At 42.3% G+C, this 26,093-nt stretch overlaps 1 protein-coding gene and 1 long non-coding RNA gene across 3 annotated transcripts in view; one reads left to right on the plus strand and one right to left on the minus strand.

The window, feature by feature from the left end:
- Nucleotides 1-964: 964 nt before the first annotated feature.
- On the minus strand, nt 965-24,567 carry LOC130356907 (uncharacterized). Of its 2 annotated transcripts, XR_008889030.1 has the most exons (4): nt 24,413-24,567; nt 4,991-5,152; nt 2,022-2,149; nt 965-1,917 (listed from the first exon to the last, which is right to left on the minus strand). It is a non-coding gene; the product is annotated as an uncharacterized LOC130356907 (long non-coding RNA). The 2 variants fall into 2 exon arrangements; XR_008889029.1 differs by lacking the exon at nt 24,413-24,567 and having other exon boundaries at nt 4,991-6,204.
- SEZ6 (seizure related 6 homolog) overlaps nt 6,701-26,093 on the plus strand; it is a 707,842-nt gene continuing 688,449 nt past the window's right edge. Inside the window, exon 1 of the mRNA XM_056559052.1 lies at nt 6,701-7,286. Within this exon, the coding sequence (XP_056415027.1) occupies nt 7,235-7,286 (52 nt within the window). The 5' untranslated portion in view covers nt 6,701-7,234. The remainder of the gene's footprint in view (nt 7,287-26,093) is intronic.

The following is a 26,093-nucleotide window of genomic DNA, read 5'->3' on the forward strand; positions in this document are numbered from 1 at the left end:
GATCGGTTCTAAGTCACTACTGGTTTTCACCAGAGCCCGCCGCAAAGCGGGATGGTCTTGCTGCGGCGGTAGTGACCAGGTCGTATCCCCTAGCAACGGCTCAACCTCTCTGGCTGCTGAAGATAGGCGCGGTACAAGGGAGTAGACAGAAGCAAGGTCGGACGTAGCAGAAGGTCGGGGCAGGCAGCAAGGATCGTAGTCAGGGGCAACGGCAGAAGGTCTGGAATCACAGGCAAGGAACACACAAGGAACGCTTTCACTGGCACTAGGGCAACAAGATCCGGCGAGGGAGTGAAGGGGAAGTGAGGTGATATAGGGAAGTGCACAGGTGTAAACACTAATTGGAACCACTGCACCAATCAGCGGTGCAGTGGCCCTTTAAATCGCAAAGACCCGGCGCGCGCGCGCCCTAGGGAGCGGGGCCGCGCGCGCCGGGACAGAACTGACGGGGAGCGAGTCAGGTACGGGAGCCGGGGTGCGCATCGCGAGCGGGCGCTACCCGCATCGCGAATCGCATCCCGGCCGGAGGTGGTAACGCAGCGCCCCGGGTCCGTGGAACCGACCGGGGCGCTGCAGTGAGGGAAGTGTAGCGAGCGCTCCGGGGAGGAGCGGGGACCCGGAGCGCTCGGCGTAACAGTAAAAGAGAATAATAAAATAAAAATAGACATAGAGGACCTGTTCTGGGTGACATCTTCAATGCTGTTGCAGTTATGAGCACTTTAGTATGACAAGTGCTGCTTGCTCTAACAGGTCTATTTTATAGGGGATTTATTTGTTGTTATTAAGGAAATAGTCATTGGGTTCTAGGGTACCTCCTTTTCCAACAGCAATGGTACATTGATGTACAGCACAATTCAGGTCTCAGTAAGAAATTCCTTTTTCCAGTAGATTCAGAATGCTTACTTACACATGAAATGGAATAAACAGCAGCCAGAGTCTTTTTTACCAGTTTTATTGCCTGGACTGTCACGGGGTGATGTAATGCAGCCAGCACTTTGGTTTTTTATAGAATGTATGAATTCTTCAATTAAATAACTAATAAAACAAATGCAATTATTTCAATGGATGCTTCTGACACATTTATGGCCCCACTGTAACAACCATCTCGATCAGATCGAGCGAGCCTAAACGGCTGTCCCGTACCTTCAGAGGATCCGCCATCATAACATATAGACGACGTTCTTCTATTTTATTCGCAGAGACTAGACGAGGGAGAGATTATTTGGTTAAATAACACTGCCACCAGCTTTTTACTATCATATAATGATAATTAAGCTTTTTTTTTTTTTTTTTTCAGAGCACAGTTTGGTGCTGATGCAGCTGCCTGAAGCCTTGGCATTTATTGAGTGCAAAGTAGTCATTTATTGTCCTTTGTACGCTCAAAAGCCATCTTCATTATCCTGTGAATCTGAAATACAGAACAAATATATCAACCACTGAGTTGTTGTACACTCAAGCAGCCTTAGAAGTGAGAACGCCCTGGGTTCCGTATGAAAATAGACACACAAAGCTATTTTTCCCCTCTAGTAGTCTTACTATCCTATTACTATTCTATTGACTAAGTAGCTTTTATATTAATGTGCTCATTGTCATTTCATTGACTTACAACTGGTGTACAGAAATTCTGTCTGTCTTTATTGGATATTTCTGTTGATGTTCCTTGTCATATCAATTAACACGATGCAGTTATTTTAATTAAACTGAGTAGCCTTCGAAAATCCCCTGAGCGTTACGGAGGGGGAGGGAAGGACGCGCGTACCAGGAAACCTTGAATCTCATAAAAGGTTTGTAAGAAGTATGATGAGTGTTTCAATGGAGAGGAATTAACTTGGCTCAGAAAGGCATCAATATGCATAAACACACATTAGATAGACTTTCACATCCGTCCTGCAGAGCTCAGTCTTCACCATGGAAATCCTAAAAAAAAATAGAGAGATACCAGTGGCACCACAGTTTAGTAATAACCCTCATTTCTAAATCTTTCATATTCTATCTAGATTATAAAAGCCATGATATGTTACCTTGTAGAACTGGAGCTCTCAAGGCTTCAAGGACCACTAGCAATCTAAGAAGATGCACATCGTGATTTATATAAGAGAAGCTTCTCGGGTCTTTTATCTGGATATATGACGTATTGAGACTCATATGTCTATGACAAAAAAGTGGCATGAATCAGTCTGGAAATATGGCATAGGAAGTAAGCACCAGATTCATCAAACTGCAGGGCTATATTTCTCTGAAATACCAAGAGCTTTGTCAATTAAAATGTGACTCTATATATATATATATATATATATATATATATATATATATATCATATTTATTAAGGGGATATGGCAAATGGCGATTACATGTCATGCCCAATCATTTAATAAAAATGTGACCATACACAAAAGAGTTATTGCAAATGCTGATGACCGTCTAAGTCGGTGTTCCCCAACCTGTGTCTCTCTAGTTGTTGCAAACTAGTGTTGTGCGCGAATATTCGCATTTCGATTTTTTATCACGAATATCGCAAATTCGCAAATCCACGAATATTGCAAATATATTCGCTATATACTCAAAATTGCGAATATTCGTTTTTTTTCCGCATATGCGCATATGTGAATATTTGCATATTCCTTCTTTTCACTTGTGGGCCAATTAAAATGATGCAAATACACGTGTCAGAGGTTATCAACAACATCCCTAGCAACCAATTGTAAAGTTGCCCACCCCCTCACTGTTTTCTTCCTCGAATACACAAATATGCAAATATTCACATATGCGAATATTCACATATGCAAATATAATGAATAAGCAAAATTTGCGTATACAGGACGAATATTCGTCTATATATTCGCAAAATATCACAAATTCGAATATGGGCAATGCCGCTCATCACTATTGCTAACCAACAACTCCTATAATGCCCTATCCTGTGGCTCTTCCGCTGTTCCCAATTGTTTAAAGGAGTTCTGTAGTAAAAAAAATTACGTATCCCCTATCCAAAGGATAGAGAATAAGGTTTAGATTGCAGGGGGTTCCGAACGCTGGGAACCCCGCAATCTCCTGAACGGGGCCCCAGCAGTCTGCTGGAAGGGGGTGTGCCACCCCCCGTACTGAGCAGCGGCCGACATGGTCCCCTCCATGTATGTCCTAGAGATTCATGGAGGGGGTGTGTCTGCCGCGGCTTCCTGCGGGGATTGGAATGGCTGTTTCCGGCAGACTGCAGGCGCCCGTTCCGGAGATCGTGGGGGGTCTCAGCGGTCAGACCCCCTGCGATCTATTACTTCTCCCCTATCCTTTCGATAGGGGATACGTTATTTTTCGCAGCACTACTACTATAATTAAAATATCACTCTACATACACAAATGATATAAGGCAAATGGATCTCATCTTCTACATCAATGTTACCCTACCTGTGGTTCTCCAGTTATTGCACAACTACAATTCCCATCATTCCCTGATCTTCTTTGAATTATGGCAAATGAAGCTGATTAAGCATGATGGAAGTTGTAGTTTTGCAGCAGCTGGAAAGCCACCAATTGGGAAGCACCACTTTAAGTGTAAGTAAAGACAATTGACTTTATTACACTCTCAACTGCTTGACCTATGACCTAGAAGAATCCATTTTACTAACATAATATTGAGGTTGCCTGATCTAAGGGCAGACATATTTATGAATGTACTGTCAGTCATCCATATTAGAAGTAACACTACCACCAGTCTCTATCTATCCAGGGATGGCTGATAACAGGGAGCAATAGGATTCATGCTCTAGCAGAGCAAAAGTAGATAGAGGTGGGTTCACACTGTGTTTTTGTGTCCTTGCTTTCATTACAGTACATTTGATTTTGTTGTATACAAAAACATAGTCAACTCTGCCCTTGTGTACAGTAAACGTATACGTTACATTCCTTTTTTTTTTAATAACAAATCAATGAGAGTCTATTTTTTTTTTTAAAGAAAATCTTTACTTTTACACTATGTAAACATATGAAATATGGAAAATATTAAAATATGAAGAAAAAAATAAGGGAAAACAATGTTAACCCTGAGGGTATGTTCACGTGGCGGAATTCCGCAGAAAAATTGTGCTAGAAATTCTGCTGTAATTTATTTTGATTTCAATAGGATTCTGCAGTCCCATTCAGACAGTGGAATTTCGCTTTCTGTATTCAGCAAAAAACATGATATCAGTGTTATATCTTGCGTAATTCCGCGTCGGAATCCCATTGAAGTCATTGGGGCTTGAATTTCGGCAGAATTCTGTGTTCTGAGAACAAAAAATTCCACCACAATTCTACTGCAATCCCATTCAGCAATCCTTGCGAAATTGTGTAAATTATACCATGTGAACATACCCTTAGGATGCATGAACACCATGTTTTGTGCATCTGGCAGCCGTATCTGTGCCATACCCATTCCATACAATGAGCCGTACTGGGTCAGCTAGTGACTCCAGTCAGAAAATTATCCGACCATATACAGCTTTTTACCTGGAGTGAAAACCACAGCAGACAATGTTTTTCACCCCAAATCAAAAGCCAGATCCAGTCGGAAAAAGAGCCGACCACAGTCACTACCTGATCCAGTTCGACCCATGTGAATGAATGGGGTACGGCACACATCTGGCACGGATCCGGCACCAGGCGGTTTTGAAATTCTCCCACCAGATACAGCTGCTGGATGATTAAAATGGGATGTGCATGCACCCTAAGATAGACTTCAGGGCTTAGTTTATTTTAAAGCAATAGGCATTTATAAATATGTATTTCTTAAAACTACTGGATAATATAAATATTATGTATAACTGGATAATATAAATATTTGTGTATTTATTTTAAAACTACTCTGTGTTTTGTAAAACGTAATTTCTATATAGAATATGAAAACAAAAAATGGCAATAGTGATGATGATGATGATCTACAAATAATAGTAACTGGGAACATTTCAAGAATGTACAAAGGCTGTTATACTCTATTAATGGTTTCAAAACTGCTGACCTCCAGCTGTTGCCCGGAAAACTGTTGGTGTAACTGGAATCATCTCAAGAATGTACAAAGGTTGAGTCTCTGTATCAGTGGTCTCCAAACTGTGGACCTCCAGCTGTTGCAATACTACAACTCTCAGCATGCCCGGACAGCTGTTGAAGTAACTGGAATCATCTAAAAAATGTACATAGGTTGAGACTCTTTATCAATGGTTTCCAAACTGAGGACCTCCAGCTGTTGCAGAACTACGACTCCCAGCATGCCCAGACAGCCAATTAAGTAACTGGAATCATCTAAAAAATGTACAAAGGTTGTTACTCTCTATCAATGGTTTCCAAATTGTGGACCTCCAGCTGTTGCAGTACTACAACTCTCAGCATGCCCAAACAGCAGTAGGAGTAACTGTAATCATCTCTAGAAAGTACACAGGCTGTTACTCTCTATCAGTGGTTTCATAACTGTGGACCTCCAGTTGTTGCAGAACTACAAATCCCAGCATGCATAGACAGCGTTGGAGTAACTGGAATAATTTCAAGAATGTACAAAGGTTGAGCCTTTATATGAGTGGTTTCTAAACTGCGTACCCCCAGCTGTTGCAAAACTACAACTTCCAGCATGCCCGGACAGACATTGAATTAACTGGGATCATCTAAAAAATGTACAAAGGCTGTCACTCTCTATCAATGGTTTCCAAACTGTGGACCTCCAGCTGTTGCAAAACTACAACTCCCTGCGTGCCTAGACAGCCATTGGAGTAACTGGAATCATCTCTAGAATGTACAAAGGTTGAGACTTTTTATCAGTGGTTTCCAAACTGCGACCCTCCAGCTTTTGCAGACTACAACTCCCAGCATGTCTGGACAGCTGTTGGATTAACTGGAATCATCTCTAAGATGTGCAAAGGTTGAGACTTTATATTAGTGGTTTCTAAACTGCGACCCTCCAGCTGTTGCAAAACTACAACTCCCTGCGTGCCTAGACAGCCATTGGAGTAACTGGAATCATCTCTAAAATGTACAAAGATTGAGACTTTATATCAGTGCTTTCCAAACTGCAGACCCCCAGCTGTTGCAGACTACAACTCCCAGCATGCCTGGACAGCCATTGGATTAACTGGAATTATCTCTAGAATGTACAAAGATTGAGACTTTATATTAGTGGTTTCCAAACTGCAGACCCCCAGCTGTTGCAGACTACAACTCCCAGCATGCCTAGACAGCCATTGGAGTAACTGGAATCATCTCTAAAATGTACAAAGGTTGAGACTTTATATCAGTGGTTCCCAAACTGCGACCCTCCAGCTGTTGCAGACTACAACTCCCAGCATGCCTGGACAGCCATTGGAGTAACTGGAATCATCTCTAGAATGTACAAAGATTGAGACTTTATATCAGTGGTTTCCAAACTGCGACCCTCCAGCTGTTGCAGACTACAACTCCCAGCATGCCTGGACAGCCATTGGATTAACTGGAATCATCTCTAGAAAGTACAAAGACTGAGTCTCTATATCAGTGGTTTCCAAATCTGCCACCCTCTAGCTGTTGCAAAACTACAACTATCAGCATGCCCGGACAGCCAACGGCTGTCCGGGCATGCTGATAGTTGTAGTTTTGCAAATGCTGGAGGTCCATAGTTTAATGACCACCATTCTATATGATAATGCATATGTAACATGCATGGTCGTAATATATATATGAATTAAATAATAAGAGCATGTGTGCTTCCATTTTGCAATGATCTATGATTGATAGCAAGCACAGGCAACAGCAGCTGTAGTCTGTAGATATTGCTGGTGTAATCGTAGTCGCTGTCCGTTCCAGCCTCTCGCTAGTTAAAGTTATTCCTACTGCTGACGCTAGGCGCTGTCCGCGGTGCTGAAGGCTCTTGGAGGTGCTGAGAAATCGAGAGGCAAGCGAAGCAATCGTCTCCCAGTAAGCAGTGAAATGTAAGCTTCTCCTCCATACAGCTGATAGCAATTACACCAACAAACAACCGCCAGCCTCCGCCACCAGAGCCACAACAAGCTATATCTTCTCGTCCTCTTTTGTTTTTGGGTAATTGCTCTTTCCCTCCCCTCTTCAGCCAGCACTTCCAGCCCAGGGTGCTTCTTCTTCTCCCAGTGCTGCCGGTTTCCTACAGCTCGAACAGTATACGTGTCGGCTTCCAAAGTATTAGGGAAATCACATATACACACACACGGAAGGTAGAAGAGAAGAGGCTGTGTAAAGAGAGTAATAAGGAGATTATTCAAAGACGATGTACGCTCTGTGCTTTACCTTAACAGCCATGCTGCACATCCACTCTCAAGGTAAGAAGTCAGTCGTTTCATTTATATTTTTAATGCCTGTCAATGTGTCATTGTTCGAATACCGTGCATGTGCTAGAGGTCAGTCCATTACGGAAGACGTACCGTAGTCCCCCCTTCTCCGAAGCGCAGGGGTTTCCTTGTCGTCTGGAGGTTGGGTGAAGTCGTCTGAAGTTTGTTGACGCCGGGGCGTCTTAATTATTGCCATACTTCTCCAAACAATACTTGACTAATGTCTTTTCTTACCTGCACCTTTAGATTAAAATAAAAATTGGATTTTAGTAGATGCCTATGTCCTTGACAGATATGTCTAATCCTGCCCGGGGTAGATCCTAATTACTTCTTTTTTTGATAATCTCATTTTGTTGGAAATGAAATGCCATTTCATAATTTGCCTTGAAATAATAGAATTTTGACGCCGCCATTCGTTTCCACGGTGAACCCTGCTCTCCAATTAATTACGTTTATTGGCGAATGAGTTACCTCATTTGGGGAAATATGAAATTCTAGTTCTATTATTTTTTTTATTTTTATTTTTCTATTATTATTCTTTTTTGTAGGGTTTTCCAAGAGAACATGTAGGTCATGGCAAAAAAAAACAGATGGAAATAATGAAAAGTATCTGCAAAGTTTCAGAGTTTCCAACTTTTGTGTTGATCTCGGGAGCAGGGACATGCACAGACATTTTGGGGAGCAGGGGCTGAACTGAAAAAAAAAGGGCACTTCTTATAATTATTTATATAAATGTACGCATAATAATGCCAGACTGCCGAGGGCACTTTTAGGAGTAACATCAAAAGGGTAGGGGCTCAAGCCCCCTTTCTAGTCAACCTGTGCACGTCCCAGGTCGGGAGCATGGGGGACTTGACCTATTTAGAATGATAGGTAGCATGCGCTACTGTTTCAATAAACTTTCGTCTTGCGTCGCGTGCCAATGAAATGAATGGAATTAATGCCTTAAATGTCAATTTAAAGTTCGTTACATCTGTATGCCCTTGTTCTTGAGTTCACCTTCCTGTAGGAACTGCTTCTTAAATTTTAATCCTTACCCTATGGAAAGGTCTTATCTACATAAGGGTATAGCTATCGAACTGCTCAAAACTTTCTCGATAAGCTTCTTAAATCTTTCATCATTCTTGCCATGTGTCTTTGCATTGCCTGTAACTTAGCGAAGGATTTCACAGCAGGGGCGCTGAAACTTTTTGCACACAAATGGGTCGTATTGACACGTTCAGGTGTAACACACGTCGTCAATACATTTAACACATTACAGACCTTGATGTTGTCAACTTTATCTCAACAGTTTCAATGGCATGCGGTGTATTCAAGTTTGTCGCGTCGTGGTCTGCAATCCCTTACGTGTTGTTGAGTTACAGTTTTCTACACCTGTACTTTATTTGTAAATATCTAAGCAGAATTCACTCTCTAGCAATAAAATTGGCAATTGAATTGAAAGAGTTTACTTTAATGCATATTTTTGGATGCTGGAAACCTTGCTATCTACTCTGTGACCCTCTAGCTAAGTGGTCTCCAAATTGCGGACCTCCAGCTGTTGCAAAACTACAACTCCCAGCATGCCCAGACAGCTGTTGGCTTTTAAATTCTTATTTTTTAAAGGATGCTTAAGTCTTACTATCTACTCTGAGACCCTCTAGCTCAGTGGTATCCAAAGTGTGGCCCTCCAGCTGTTGCAAAACTACAACTCCCAGCATGGCTGGACAGCCAACGGCTGTCCGGCCATGCTGGGTGTTGTAGTTTTGCAACGTCTGTGGGTCCACAGTTTGGAGACTACTGCTTAAACTGTTGGAAAACTACTACTCCCAGTATGCTCAGCAGGCATGGAGTTGTCATTGCCAGGAGTGCTGGCTTTTGTACTTTTGGCTACCGTGGGCAGCCACAGGTTGGTTGGTTACAACCGTGTCACTTAATGTTCGGGACATTAAAGTAACCTTAAATATGTATACAGTAGCAAATGAACAAGTGGATGAAATGGACATGTATGATAAGTAATATTATATATATATATATATATATATATATATATATATATATATATATAAAGATGCAATAATATTATAATAATAATTTATATATATATATATATATATATATATATATATATATGATGCAGTATTAATATAATAAATATAATTATATATATATATATATATATATATATATATATAAGTAAGAGGCCGCTTCATATCTTCATTTAACGTGACATCCCCCCCCCCCCCCCCCCAATTGAATAGTATAAATCATGATTTGTGACTGCTGCTATAGCCTGCCCCATGTGGTTAGTCTCACTTTGCTGTGGATGTTTCTTCTATCTTGTAAAAAATGTGAGTTGACAGAAGGCCAGCAACTTTAGCTGTAACTGGAATAACTGGGTAATGCAATGTATTTCAGCTGTACCATCCCTGCACCAGGCAAAGTTTGCTTTAAAAAAAAAAAAAAAAAAAAAAAAAAGGTCTCTGGAGCATATTTTTGGGTGTGCTCCCACATGTTAATATTCCCACGGAGTCGATTTTTATTTAAAAATAAGTGCTTTTTGCTTTTTCATGTACGCCACCTAATTTAAAAAAAAAATACATTCTTCAAAGCAAATATGGAATTAGTGTCCTCCTAAAAAAATGTAATAACCCAAGAAAATAGTTGTCAGTCAGAGTACCAGGCGTATGTCATTTATTAGCCGCTCTGCCAACGGAGCCCGGAAAAGCTGATTATATGAACACACAGCAAAACAATTTTCAGAAAGAATGCTGGGCATATTTATTAGACCAATAAACAGGAAGCTGGCATAATAGAATTGCCCGAAACATGATTGCATCTTAAAGTCACTTTGGAAAGAATGTATATAAATCGGGTCTGCGGTGGTGGCCCTCGCTGGTAAACGCAATTGGCAGAGGCATCTGCGCAACGAATGTCCTTGTTTACGGTACATTACAATGTTTATCGCCATAAAGCAGGATATAGTCAATGGGGGAGATTTATCATTCTTGTCTTAGGAAAGTGTATTTACAAGTTTTTTTTGCTTTGGTTTTGCTACATATGTGCACAATATTTATCATACCATCAAGGGGGGAGGGGTTGATACATTTGGAGCGCATAGACAAAATAAACAATAAATCATTTCAGAACACCATTTTTTAGGTCTCCTCCTCTAAGACTTTATGAAAGAGCTCCCCCAAGGGCAGTTTTGCGACTTTTTTATGCCTATGTGCAACATTCGCACTTCATAAATTTGTGACCACTGCAAAGTGAAAACTGAAAGTTGCGTAGGTAAGCTTGTTTTGTACATTATAAGAGACATTTATCATTGTTGAGGTAAGGTAGTAAATATTTTACCCCTGTTTGCTTGGTGTATTGTTTGCACAGTTGCTCAAAATTTACCAAAAAGGTGCACGGGACTTGATAAATTTTACTCAATTATAGAAACCAGTGGGCGGCAGAGATTGGTTTAAACTTTGTGCTCTGGCATCTGACACTTTTGTACGTGTCCTATTGGGGGGTGTAGGTTTGCGCAAAAAAAGAAGTTCTAACTTGAATTTGCGCAAACAATAAATACAGCTCCACTGCATAAATTGGTGTACAATGTACCAAACAGTAGACAACTTTGAAAGATGTTCTACCGAAAACTGCGCTTAAAAAAATTGCGCTAATAATTAAATTGTGCAAAATTTTAAGTGATGTACACACAAAAGTTGCAAAAAAGTGCTTAGGCGCATGTACTTGTATACAATATATTCATTTATTAAACACACACAACGCGTTTCAAAGCCGAGATGGCTTTTTCATCAGGCATGCCTGATGAAAAAGCCATCTCAGCTTTGAAACGCGTTGTGTGTCTTTAATAAATGAATATATTATATACAAGAACTCTCACCTTTCTGGAGGTTTGGCAGCGCGGGATTACTTCCCTTAAATCCTATTGTGATCTATCCTGAATCGTTACACGCCATTGCGGTGTGGGGAACCTGCAGCAGCCCTGAAGCAATCCATGCGATCTCCATTATCTGTTCTTTGAGCGTTGTGCCTCGTTATTGCACAACTGTGAAAGGTGAGCTTAATATTCCCCTTCTTTATTCATTCATTTGCTGGTGGTCCCGCACATGGAAGCGCTCCTGTCTTCTTTTATTTTTTTAGGCGCAAGTACGACATTTTATGTGCCTGACATAAGCACAAAAAAAGCTCTAAAGGCAATGATAAATCTCCCCCAATGTGATAATACGTATATACGCAGGACATGAATCAGAGACTTGTGCCTCGTATAGTTCCATTTCATGTAATTGTTCTTCCTAAAAAACATCAGTAACAGATCACTACTACGGCTTGTGGGGATGTATTTGTTTCCAAGTTTCCTTTCTCTAATTTAATTAACTTCATTTTGCCTCTTTATAGACTTTAGCCAGGCATGCAGTCTTATAAAATAGACAATAGATCTCCCAAGATTTACATCGAAAACTTGAAAATGGCAAATTTACATCGCAAAATGCCCCTTAGCGAATCAACTGTGAATGATGTCGCTTGTACCTTTATGACCGAGAGAATGGGGGCAGATTTGTGGAGCTTAAAGGGGTGATCCGGTGGAAAAAACATTTTTAAAATCAACTTGTGCCAAAAAGTTAAACAGACATGTACATTACTTCTATTTAAAAATGTTCATCCTTCCAGTACTTATCAGCTGCTGTACGTTCCAGAGAAAGTTGTGTAGATCTTTCCAGCCTGACCAGAGTGCTCCCTGCTTGCACCCCTGTCTGTCTCAGGAACTGTCCAGAGCAGGATAGATTTGCTATGGGGATTTGCTCCTGCTCTGGACAGTTCCTGACACCGACAGAGGTGTCAGCAGAGAGCACTGTGGTCAGACAGAAAAGAACTAAACAACTTCCTCTGGAGCATACAGCAGCATACTGGAAGCATTAAAGGAGTAGTCCAGTGGTGACTCAGTGGTGAGCAACTTATCCCCTATCCTAAGGATAGGGGATAAGTTGCAGATCGCGGGGGGTCCGACCGCTGGGGCCCCCTGCGATCTCCTGTACGGAGCCCCGACAGCCCGCGGGAAGGGGGCATGTCGACCTCCGCATGAGGCGGCGGCCGACACGCCCCCTCAATACAACTCTATGGCAGAGCCGAAGCGCTGCCTTCGGCAATCTCCGGCTCTGCCATAGAGATGTATTGAGGGGGCGTGTCGGCCGCCGCTTCGTGCGTGGGTCGACACCCGCTATCTGGGCTGGGAGCTGGGGCCCCGTACAGAGAGATCGCAGGGGGCCCCAGCGGTCGGACCCCCCGCGATCTCAAACTTATCCCCTATCCTTAGGATAGGGGATAAGTTTTTCACCACTGGACTACCCCTTTAAGATTTTTAAATAGAAATAATTTACAAATCTGTTTAACTTTCTGGCACCAGTTGATTTAAAAAAATATATATTCCACCGGAGTACCCCTTTAACATTTATTTTACATTCTTAGTTTAAGTATTATATGAAACAATAGACTACTTTATCTTGTTAAACTTCCCTTCCGAAACTTTATTTTTTGTGCCACGGATGCAAATGAGTTGCCATCATAAAGATACCGCCATCCTTACAACAAGCACAGCAGATGTAGCCTTCAGCGTGCTAGCGTAAAAGCTATGGGAAAAATTGCGTTGATGCCGTCATTTGCTTTTACGTTGATGCCGTCATTTGCCTGCTTTATGACATCTCATAAGACGTGAAAGGGGGTTAGCTACACTCTCTGGACACCGGCACAAATAACTGTAGGACAAGATAAGACACTGTGAAACTAAAGTGTGTTTATTCCAATGAATACTGTTTCATTACATATCAAATGATCCATAAGACATGTGTTATTGTCAGGTATAAAGTAGAGCATTGGTCTCCAACCTGCGGACCTGCCGTTGGCTGTCCGGGCATGCTGGGAGTTGTAGTTTTGCAACATCTGGAGGTCCGCAAGTTGAAGACCACTGAGGCTGGGATCACATCAAGTTTTGTCCCATACGGGAACGCATACAGCAGGGGAGCTGAAAACTTGCGCTCCCGTATGCGGTCCCGTATGTAATTCATTTCAATGAGCCGACCGGAGTGAAACGCTGACTCCGGCCGGCTCATTTTTCCCCCGTATGCGGTTTTCCACCGCACCTAAAATTGTAGTCGACCACGATTTTAGGTGCGGTGGGAAAACCGCATACGGGGCAAACGTGATGTGAATCCAGCCTGAAGTAGAGCATTGTTAAGTGACATCACACCTACATACTATTGTGTAACCATACACAAAATAAAGTTACGCCAAAAATAGGATAACATTATTGTTTTTGACAAAGAATGTCTGGAGCTAAAAGCTCAGGGTGTCATCTAAACTACAATTATTGCAGCTTGTTTCTCCATTACAGCTGAGAGCTTTGTTTTTCAAATAATAAATAGAAATACTAAATATTTTGATAACGCCTATTAAACTGTGATCACTGTAATATTGATTGGAGATGTTTGTTAGGTACAGATGAAGCATAGATAAATTTGTTATTCAGAGAAAAAGTCTTGCGTAGAATATTTTTTTTTCAAAATGACTGGGCTGTCTGCAAATAAAACAATAAAGAGGACACACCTGCCACCATTTCCCCCGGTGTCCTGGTATCTCGCTCCGTTCCTCCACCACTGTCTTATTCCTGGTCTGGCCTTGGCCAGCGTGTCATGCTGCCCGTCAGCAAATCACTAGCTGCAGCGATGTCCCGCTTCGCCGGCGTTAGACTGAGCAGAAGTGTGATGCAATGAGCCACAGTATTGGTCGCTTAGGCTAAATACACCACCCTGCCGCTCAGTCTATCACCAACCTTGATGGGACATCACTGCAGCCAGCGATTTGCCAACCGGCGACATGGTGCACTGACCACAGTTGGACCAGCAAGAAGATGGTGGCGTAGTTATAGAGAGAGAGAGCGGGACACCAGGGGAATAGTGACAGGTGAGTCCTCTATTATTATTTTATTTGCAGGTAGCCAGGCATTTTGTTCTACAAAATGTTCTACAATATCTTCTTTAAGTATACATTGATCACCTACTTAGGCTAAGTTCACATTGCCGTTGTGCTAGGTCCCGTTAAGGGCCCATTTGGCCCTTTTTTTTGCACCGAACAGCCCCAAAAACAGGTCGGAACACAACGGACTCCCCCAGGTCCTGCCGATACCATTGACTTGTAATATACCAGAGTTTAGCGGAGAAAAAATTGTTCATGAACTATTTTTTTTCCACTAAACTCCCATTGTTCCAACGGACTTGCCAATGGAGCTCCATATATCGAAGCCAGACAACAATGTGAACAAGGCTGTAGTTGTTTAGAAAACAAATTGTGTTGCTTCTATGGTTTGGGCCAAATAAAAGCCTGTAGTACTCCATCTGTATATGTAAAGTTGTGTTGCATCATTGAGACATACAGTACTAAACTCGTGTAACTGGAAATAACATTTGTATTGCAAACTGTGCACAATATTTCTAAGGCTGGATTCACATTTGTCCGGCATCCGGCATCGGTGAACTTAGCCTAAATCTAGATGGAAATGATGCCACAACTGATGACAAGTTGTTTTTGCCCATTGTTTTTGCACATTTTTTAGCAAGCTGCGTTCCCCTGTCTGGTGCCCTCTGGGGTGTCCAACCATCCGGCATCAATATTGAGATGTTGAATGATTGTGAACTGTACCATTCAAATGAATGGGATCCGTTCTAGCGTCAGTTTCCCTCCAGTGCATGCCGGACGCCGGATATATGTGAACCCAGCTTTAAAAGGAACAGCGAGACAGTTTCCTACAGATCTGTTACAACTTTATCTGGCAATGTAGTGACTATGAATGAAGCCTATGAGCCAGAATTTACACCCTCATGTCTACCTGTTGCTGTAGTATTACTATAAATAAACCTTGATATTAACATTCAATGATGTGGTCATATTCCTTACACCAGTGATCCCCAATCTGTGACTCTCCAGCTGTTGTGAAACTACAGCTCCCAGCATGCACTGACAACCATAGGTCCGGGCATGCTGGGACTTGTAGATGCACACTGGTTGAGAAACACTGATATAAAGTGTATGGGCACCTTTTCTGTAATATTTCAGTCTTATACAACTTCCTTGGTGGCTCCATTGCCATTGATGTTCCCCTTTTAGTATTCAGATAAAAAAAAAATTTTCTCTACAGAATCTTTACTTTTTTTTTCCTTTTCAGCCCTAGTTATTCTAAAAAAAAAAAAATCTAAAAGGTGATAGTGGCTTAAAACTCATATTGGACGCTGATGTGAAACAGCACAGTAAGCCTTATTTGAGGAGCTGGAACAGAAAAGCAGTACAGAAATATTAATAGTATCGTCTTGTGGGAAGAATAGCCTGAAATATTAAGTTCTATAGCAATAAAAGCTCATCTCGGGTCCATTTATAAGAATAAAAAAGAATACTAAAATGGTCGTATTTCATAGATGAAAGGCTTACAAAATTGTCTGCGCTGTGGGAAGTATAAATAAGCATTTCCTTATTCACGCTGTGAAGCATACAAGGTGGGGTACCCCTATAGTGTACTATCGTGTTGTTATACTTTGGTATGCCCCAGAAACTGTATACCTATATTATTGAATATACTATATTATTGGTACACCTTTTTTAAGGGAACCGGTTACAAAAAAATACCTAAAAGGCTACACTTTGTGATACAATTTTGGCACCAATATACTGATACATAAACATAAACCAATAGAAAAATATTTTAAAAAATGCAGATTCAATTTGATGGGCATGTTCTATTTATTCACAAAGATCTCTTATCGAAAAACCAGATGTAAGAAACTGTGGCCCACATTTATCATTGTCTTTAGACTGTTTTTTTGTGTCTAAAAAAGGGGCAAAAAAGGAGCAAGCAGGGTTTTTTGCGCCTTTTTTGCCCCTTTTTGTTTACACATTTCTGCTGATTTTGAGTTGCAATCCACTGATTTTGGCAATACACATGATATGGAAGGGTTTTATTAACTGCGCATTTTTGTAAAATGGAGCAAAAAAGGCGCAAAGCCACTAAAAAGTCTCTACAACTACACCAGCCCAGACATGGTGTAGCCTTTTGGTGTATGTGAAGAGAGAAATTTCAGAAAATGTGACCTGAACAAAATTCATCAAATGTTCTTTGACCATTTAATAAATTTGGTGCTCCTACCACATTACCACCACACAAAAAAAAAAGGTGTAAAAAAAATGCCTCACTTACACTACAATGATAAATGTGGGCCTGTGTCCCTATATAATTGCATATACTACATTATTGGTACACTTTTTATTTTTTTTTTAAAGGGAACCAAGCACTAGATTTTACCATATATAAAGCCAGGCAACACATTGTATATGGTAAAATCTTTATCCTCACCATCCCCGGGGGACGTTTTTGCCCTAGGGATGATGGGGTATGAATTCTCCCCGGTTGCCCCATAAGTAGTTCCCTGAGCAGGCAGCTATACTTACCAGGTCCCGTCACTCCAGCCATATTGACACCCCCTCGGTTTGATTGACAGCCCATGTCACCGCTCTGCTCCCTAAGCAGATAGAGCAGAGCAGTGACGTGGGCTGTCAGTCAAGCCGAGGGGGCGTCACTACAGCCAGAGCGATGGGACATGGTAAGTATAGCTGCCCGCTCAGGGGGAGCCAGCTGCAAAAAAAGACCTAAAAGGCTACACTTTGTGATACAGTTTTGGCATAAGAAGCATGCATAAGAAGACGTAAACCAATAGAACACTGGGGTACTCCAGTGAATTATATATATATATATATATATATATATATATATATATAAATATATATATATCTCGAAAGCCATCTTCCTGGATATGTTCCCTGTAAACCATTGTTGCCCCTGTTGTCTTCTATGGCTGCTTGATATTCTTTACCATCCTTCCCTCCCCTTGCCTACATCTTCCAGCAATTATTGCTGCTCTGCCAGTCTCCGCCCCCCTTCTCTGAGCAGCAAAGAGAGGTTCAGTGTCTGATTGGCTAAGGCTGCACACACCTCCAAGTTCTCAGCACTATAGAGAGCATGACTCATCTCTCCGGAGGGTGGGGGCTGCTTTTAGAGAGGGACTTGGACAGAGACAGAGTGGATGGCTGGATGATGTCATTCCCTCACTTCATACATGTAAGTGACAACCAAAGAGGGGAAACTGCTCTATTTAGTTAATGCATGATAATTAGACAAGTAAATAGGTTAATGAGAGGGAAAGGATGGGCTATGGGTTTAGTTCCCCAGAGTACGCCTTTAACACTGCAAAGTCAATGCTATAGGAATCTTCCATTTATACGCTTACCGACTTACACGTCGAGTCTAAGTTAAAATATAAAGTATCATAATACTTGGACAAGTATAAGATTTACAAAAACACCTATTATAGCGCACAATCTTTTTTTCATACAGTGTTTGTCACAAACTGAGATATTCTGGCAGAGGAAAAAAAAGGGAATATACTGTGATTGAATCTGATTCCAAGAAACATGTGTAGGCGTTGTTTTTTTTAAGTTGAGAAATTTGGCATGGCGCGCACCCCTTTGGACATGTGTTGCTGTTTAGTTACAGGGATTTTCGATACATTTGCATTTCTATATTATCTCAGGCTTCTTTTCCACGATTGTTTACTAAAGCAACATTGGCGGAGGCATAATTGACTATGTTCTTGGAGAGATACATGGTAGATAGGTTGGAATGTGATTGACGTCTGATCGGGTCTTTCGGGGGAGGGGATTTGTGGATTATCTTGTTGAGCCGCTTTGATTGTATTTGATGGATGCCATGTTTTCCCTTCACTGATCAATTAGACTTATGCTCCTCAGGGCAGGGTTAAGACAGTGGATCCACAGAATGGATTATATTAGTAGGGACAATAATGTTTGTAACACATTTAAGCAGTGTTTCCCAACCAAGGTGCCACCAGTTGCTGCCAAACTACAACTCCTAGCATGCCCGGACAGCCTTTGGCTGTCCGGGCATGCTAGGAGTTGTACTTTTGCCACAGCTGTAGGCACCCTGTTTGGGAAACACTGATTTAGAACAGTAGATAATAGATATATATATATATATATATATACATTGTGTATGCACTGTTATTATCCTACCCTAAGTGTAAGATACACAACTTTTTTTTCATCTTTTTTATCTTTAATTTTATCTTCCACACTATATCACTAATCCAGATTTCGAGATGTGATGAACAACCATTGTTTCTATGAAGGAGATGTGGCACTGTAGCATTGAGCATTGTGGCATGAAGCTGAATGTTACAATAATCCACTTTTTCCAGGGTGTCTAGATTGATATGCCAGGTTTAACATATGGCCCATTTCACTGTGCTTATTAGGTCTACATTCTTGCAGCATGTCGAACCCCTGAAGCTCTATTGTATTGTTACCCCGAGGCATCCGAATCTAAAATGACTGACAAAGCTGACAGAGATTAGTGTAGCAGAATATACATGTTTATTAATTCTCAAGGGCTTCTCTATGGATTAGAATGGTTGGGGAGACAAATAGATATTACGATTAGTTGAAATAAATAACAGTTGATGTCATTAAGAATAAAAAAATGTAATTACTAGGAAGAAGATTTATCATTTTTTTCAAAAAATCTTTTTATTTGACAGTTTTTTTATAACTTAGTTTTGCTTACGTGTGACAATAGTTCCCCCAGCTGCAGGAGTCTGCGGGTGGCTGGGGAGACTACATTAGTGCTTGTACTACTATCCCCATCATGGAACAGAGTCTGTTTCAAGTTGGGGGTAATAGTAAAGGGGCTGAGGAATCGATTGCACCGGGTCTCGCTTTTGAGACCCGATGAGATCAGAAGTTATTAACCAGGGGAGCGGACGGCATGCTCCACTCCCCTGAGATGTAGATCATGCATGTTTTACTTTCATTTTCAAATACCCCGCCAGGAGCCCTGAATGGCCGGTTTCCGAGGAGCCATTCACGGCTTCCAGGCAGGGTTTTTAAAGTCCTTAGTGAGGATTGTAATGTTGAAATACACTGGCGGACGGGAAGCATTGCGCTGCGTTCCCCAGCTGCCCTGATGCCCTGCAGGACCGTATGTATATAAGCGCTGCAGGGGGGCAAGATCTATAGGTAGCGATCTATAGGTAGAGCAGCGGGGGAGCAATATACATAGCAAGCGTAGTGGGGGGCAGACACAGAGCACCATATGTCTGGCCCCCCGCTCTGCTAGCTATGTATATTGCCCCCCCCCTGCGCTAGCTATATATATTGCCCCCTGGTGTGCTAGCTATATATATATTGCCCCCCCCCACAGTGCTTACATATGTCCCCCCCCCCCAGCGAGCGCATACATATGTCCCTTGCAGCACTATCTGTAAAGTACACTTTCAGCAGTGCATCATGCTGCTGGCCGGGTAAGGAAGCGCAATGCCGCCCGCTTCCTGGCCGGCAGATGCGCTGCTGATAGCATCCTTCATAGATACGCTGTGAGGGACATATGTGTATAGAAGCGCTGCAGGGGACAGATGTATGATGCATTGCTGATAGTATACTTTATAGATAGCGCTGCGAGGGACTATGTTCTCGCTGGGTGGGTGACATATGTAAGTGCTGTGGGGGCAATATATATAGGTGGTGCAGCGGGGGCAATATATATAGGTAGCGCAGCGGGGGGCAATATATATAGGTAGCACAGTGGGGGGCAATATATATAGGTAGCACAGCGGGGGGCAATATATAGGTAGCGCAGCAGGAGGGCAATATATATAGGTAGAGCAGCAGGGGGTGTTAATTAAAGTGGCTGTTTATTTCCTTTTCTGCGGACGTATGCACTTGGAAAACATATGCAACTTTGAAACGGAAATGCAACTTTTTTTCTTCATAAATAGCGACTATCGCATTTAATAAATACATGACCACAGCAAAGTAAAAAAAAAATTACTACGTGAGCAGATTTCCGAAATATGCGTCTGGATGAGCAAAAATATAAAAGTCGCAGCATGTATAGAAAATTCGCACGTGCGCAAGTACATGCAACTTTTTTATGCAAAAAAATTCTTCTACGAAGCTTGATAAATGTCCTTCTAGATGTTTCTCTTCTCCAATTCATCCTACAGTCACTCCAGACACTGTAAGGTAGTAATACATGAAAATTAGATGCACTCTGCAGATGCTTGGCTCTCTTATCATGTCTATGTTCTAGTATGTAGGTATCTAGGTTCTAGTATGTATTCTAAAAAGGACCTTTGGTAGTAAAAATTTGTTAGTATATTCTTTAAATAGCTTTGGTGGGCTGATGATATACCGTTGTAGACTCTTGTCAGAGCTGAATACATGTAATAGGCAACTGCCACCTAGAATAGGCTTGTAAACCTGTACATACAATGCACTAGTGCTTTGCAAGCCTGTTCTAGGCATACCTTTATAGATAAATCAGGCTGCTGCATACTTACTTGTAATTTGTAATTCCTCATAGAGTAGGGCCACAATTGGAGAGGTGAGGGTGCGGGGTCCACTATGCTCCGGGGCCGCACCACCTCTCTCTGGCTACGTCGCACTGTTGATTGACACACAGAGCTCACCTGCCCACAACCCTGTGTAGTTCGGCTGCAAGTGTGCCGGCTGTCAATCAATTGCAGGGCGTGAGCAGAGAGAGGTGGTACGGCCCCAGAGCATAGTGGACCACGTGTCCCGCCTCTCTGACTGATCATCTGATTCCAGAACAAATTGCAAAATAAGTTTTCTGTGAGTATACAGAAGCCTGCTTTATATTTAAAGGTAAAGTCCTTGTGCACCATGGGGGAATTCATCAAACTGTTTACTCTGTCCTTGTTAGCCTAACTTTATCTCATAAATTGTCGCAGCCAGTTTCCATACGACTTTTCATTTTGAACATCTTAAAACCATAATCACTGTTTTAGAAGAGTTTTTGCAGTATTAAAGGAGTGCTCCAGGAGTGCTCCTAAGGACAGGGCATAAGTTTCAGTTCCCGGGGGTCCGACCGCTGAAATCCCCCGCGATCTCCCGTACGGGGCCCCGGGAGTCGGCAGGAAGGGGTCGTGTTGACCACTGGACAAAGCTGCGGCTGACACGCCCCCTCAATGCAACTCTATGGGAGAGGAATGCTGCCTTTGGATGTCTCCAGCTCTGCCATAGCGCTTTATTGAGGGGGCGTGTCGGCCGCTGCTTTGTGCAGTAGTTGACACACACTATCTGGCCGGAGAGCCAGGGCCCCGTACAGGAGATTGCGGGGGGTCCCCTATCCATAAGTTTTCTAATCCTGGACTATTCCTTCATCAGTGTATCAAGTGAGACTTTTTGTACAGATGACAACCTTTTTAAACACTAACTCAGACTAACTCCCACCAGCCCTACAGAAGCATCGAAACTGGCACCATGCTGAGGAGATTTGGCCCTGTTACCAATTTAACTAGTGCCATGCACGTCAAAATCATGGCAACATTTGTGCCCTAAACCTGCACAAACAATGGTTTTCCCCCATGGTTTGTCTATAATTGGTGACAGTTGTGCTTCAAATATGCCCCCCCCAAAATCATGGTTTCCACCTCCCTGACGGAATACTTGAAGTGTCAGAGTGGCTGCAAAGCCAAATAACTCGACATGTTACAAAAAGGTATGTGATCAGCTAGCTACACAAAAAATACACGAACCCATTTTCCTTCTTAAAAATGAACAATCATAATGGTAATAAAATCTGGGGATTATTAAGGAGTTGAAATTAAATAATGCCATTGTCTGGTATCCACAGCAAATCTCACTAGTTCTTGGCCAGATATGGCAGGCTCTAGATGGCTCCGATCCGTCTGCTGTGCTTGTATACCTTATACTGCTGTGTTGGGTTACCATGTGCTTGTTGGATAAAAAATCACTTCCTCCAAAGGCAATGTTTGTGTGCAGTGATCCCCGGTTGTACCACTGGACTTGTGGTTTCATAGTTATCAGATTCACTCATTAGCAGTATCAACAAATGGGATCAACATATTAGCGGCTAATGTGGAAAGACACAGTACATTTACCATATTCATTTGAAGAACTCCTTCAAATTAGTAAAACCTTAAAACAGCTAAATTAAAGGGAACCTGTATAACATCATGTTATAGACCAGAAGGAGCTGTGCAGATTGATATATAGTATATGTATAGTCTATGTATGTATATAGTATATAGATTTAGAATCATTTACTGATTGAATTTAAGGGGTATTCCAGGCAAAACCTTATATATATATATATATATATATATATATATATATATATATATATCAACTGGCTCCGGAAAGTTAAACAGATTTGTAAATTACTTCTAATAAAAAATCTTAATCCTTCCAATAGTTATTAGCTTCTGAAGTTGAGTTGTTTTCTGTCTAACTGCTCTCTGATGACTCACGTCCCGGGAGCTGTGCAGTTCCTATGGGGATATTCTCCCATCATGCACAGCTCCCGGGACGTGACATCATCATTGAGCAGTTAGACAGAAAACTTCAGAAACTAATAACTTATTACGTGAGTCATCAGAGAGCAGTTAGACAGAAAACAACAACTCAACTTCAGAAGCTAATAACTATTGGAAGGATTAAGATTTTTTAATAGAAGTAATTTACAAATCTGTTTAACTTTCCGGAGCCAATTGATCTATAAAACAAAGTTTTGGCCTGGAATACCCCTTTAAGTATATGCTGGTTCTAAGCTTAGGAGTCCAGTGGGTGGTCCTAGTTAGTGATTGACAGCTATCTATGTATACATCAGTGTTCTCCAAACTGTGGACATCCGGATGTTGCAAAACTACCACTCCCGGCATGCTGGGAGTGGTAGTTTTGTAACAACTGGAAGTGCACAGTTTAGAGACCACTTGCATACACGCTCATGAAGGCAAGGCTAACATTCATGAAACAGAACCTGTATTGCTGAAAGTACAGTCCAATCTGCAGGCAGCATGTTATAGAGCAGGAGGAGCTGAGTGGATTGATATAAAAATTCTAATATAACTCTTCAAGTTATTCATAGAAATCTCTGCTCCTTCTGGCCTAAGTAGTCATGTGGGCGGTCCAAGACGATGATTGACAGCTAGCTGTGAGTCTATGTGCATGTAAAGAGAGCTGTCAACCACTTGACTACATTGCCAATGCTGGGATAAATAGTCAAGTAGGTGGTCCTACTCAGCCCTCTATACATGCACCCTTATGCACACAGATAGTTGTCACTCTCTGAGTAGGACGACCTTCTTGACTACTTAGCCCAGATTGGGCAGAGATTTACATCCATAAGTGACAAGCTATTCTGGAACCTTTCCCACAAAACTATACGTCACTCTGCTCAGCTCCTTTCCTTCTATAACATGATACCTGCAGATTGGACTGCATCTTATATATGACAGGTTCCCTTTAAAAGGAGTACTCCGGGATAGAAAAAATGATTGCCTATCCCCTATCTAGGATAAGGGATAAGTATCAGATCATGGGGGGGATTTGATCACTGGGACACCCCGCAATGTCCCACATGGTGCCTGGCTCTCCTTCTAAATGGAGCATGTCGACCACCACACGGAGCTGTGGCCAACAGGCCCCCCTCAATGCAGCTCTATGGGAGAGCTGAGGATACCCAAGTGCAGTGCTTTGGCACTCCCATAGGAATGAATGGAAGGGGCATGTCCGCCATAACTTCTACATGTCCCATTTAGGAAGAGATCCGGAACACCAGGCTGGAGATCACGCAGGGGAGAGGGGAGATAGGTCGGACCTTCGCGACCTACCCACTATCCTTAGAAAAGGGGATGCATTTTTCTATTCTGGAGTTCCCCTTTAAGTGAGACCACCCACTGGACTCCTTAACTGTGAATAAGCTGGAATTTCAATCAATAAGCTATAAATAATACTAAATCTTTTCCCACAAACATATATATCAATCTGTTCATCTCTTCCTGCTCTAAAACATGATTGACTGCATTTTTATGCTGACAGTTCACCTTTAAACTTTATATGGTTATTTCACTCTTCCAGGTACATTGTATTTTATAACACTTTTTCGTACATTGTCATCAAACAATGCATCACCCACCTATTTTTAAGAATTTCCCCGGTAGACATTCACATGCGTAGAGGTGCTTACTCACGTGACGTTGGAGCGGCACTGAGGTGTTGATGAATGGAGAACTCTGTAGAACATATCACCTAGAAGTGAGAATGTTGAGCAATGTGACATAAGGAACGGTCTCCGTATTTCCCTAAATTCCCTGTCTGTTCTGTTATATATTGCTTACTGCAGCGTGTCCTGATGGATAAACCCTGGCTTCCTAATGAGCTTGGTGACAGTGTGATCTAATACAGATAGAGACCATCAGCCACAATGTATAGGTTAAAAAAAAAAAACAAGGAAAAACGAAAACTACTGCCTCGCTGACTACAAGAACCATTCAGCTTCCATGAGCAAAACCTCCTAATCACTCACTTAGAATGGCTGGTGTTAAAGCTTTATGCCACGCTAACTTTTTGACAGTGAGACGGATGGAGTTGGCAAAATTTGGTTATTGATGAGATTATGTCCCGGGAAGAAAACAGGCTCTGTGTACGGTCGCGCTCAGCCAGCAGAGGGAAGTATAATGTGGAAGGAAATACATTTGGCTAAAAAACACACTGACAGCTTGTGAGCACGAAGCCTTTCCATGGAATGAATAGAAGCATACATTGCAGTAAACCCAGAACAACCATGTCACTGCTGAATACACTTTTACCAGCATGGCTCAACGCGTTCAGGTAAATGCACACTAGACCTATTTGCTGAAGATTTTACACGCGGTAAATCTGCAGAAAATAACAGAACTGGCAAAGTAGAAGGGATTGTAAACATCTCATCTACACAAAGCAATATGTTACTTCAGAGACTAACAACACTTCTGCAGAACTCTGTGTATATATATATATATATATATATATATATATATATATATATACAGTGACCCCCCGGACCTACAATGGCCCCGACATACAATCATTTCTCTCAGAGGCCATCGCATCTTGAAGGAAGCATCAACATTCGATGCTTTTGTATGTCGGGGCCATCGCATAAACGGCTATCCGGCAGCGCAGACTGCTTCAGCTGCCGCCCGATAGCCGTTTACGGTGCCCCGTGAGCTCCGGTGATGGTCACTCACCTGTCCTCAGGGCTCCGGAGGTCATCTTCGGGATCCCCTCCATCGTCGGCGCTCTCCATCGACGTCATCACGTCGCTGCGCATGCCGTCCCTTCATCCAATAGGAGCGGCGTGTGTAGCGACGTGATGGCGGTGACGGAGCGCGCGGTTGCCGGGGAAGCAGAGGCCTTGCCGGAGCGTCGGGGACACCTCGGGGACGCGGCGACAGCGATGGACGGCGACATTCAGGGCAGCGGTGACGAACAGTGATGGTCCAGAGCGGCGGGGACAGGTGAGTACAACTTTCGCTAACAGTGGTCTACAACCTGCAAACCTCCAGATGTTGCAAAACTACAACACCCAACATGCTCGGACAGCCAACAACTGTCCGGGCATGCTGAGTGTTGTAGTTTTGCAACATCTGGAGGTCCGCAGGTTGTAGACCACTGTCCTATACTTTACATTGCACGGATCCCTCAACATGCGATGGTTTCAACAAACTATGGTCCGTTTGGAACAGATTACCATTGTATGTTGAGGAATCACTGTACACGGCAGCTGCGTGAAAGGGTACTATGAAGCAAGTTTAGGAGCAGCCAGGACTCACCACTTCTGACAGCGATCACGTTAATGTTAGTCATTAACCCTCTAGGTTCTGAGATCAG

This window comes from Hyla sarda, chromosome 2 (assembly GCF_029499605.1).
Source record: "Hyla sarda isolate aHylSar1 chromosome 2, aHylSar1.hap1, whole genome shotgun sequence".
NCBI classification, from domain to species: Eukaryota; Metazoa; Chordata; class Amphibia; order Anura; family Hylidae; genus Hyla; species Hyla sarda.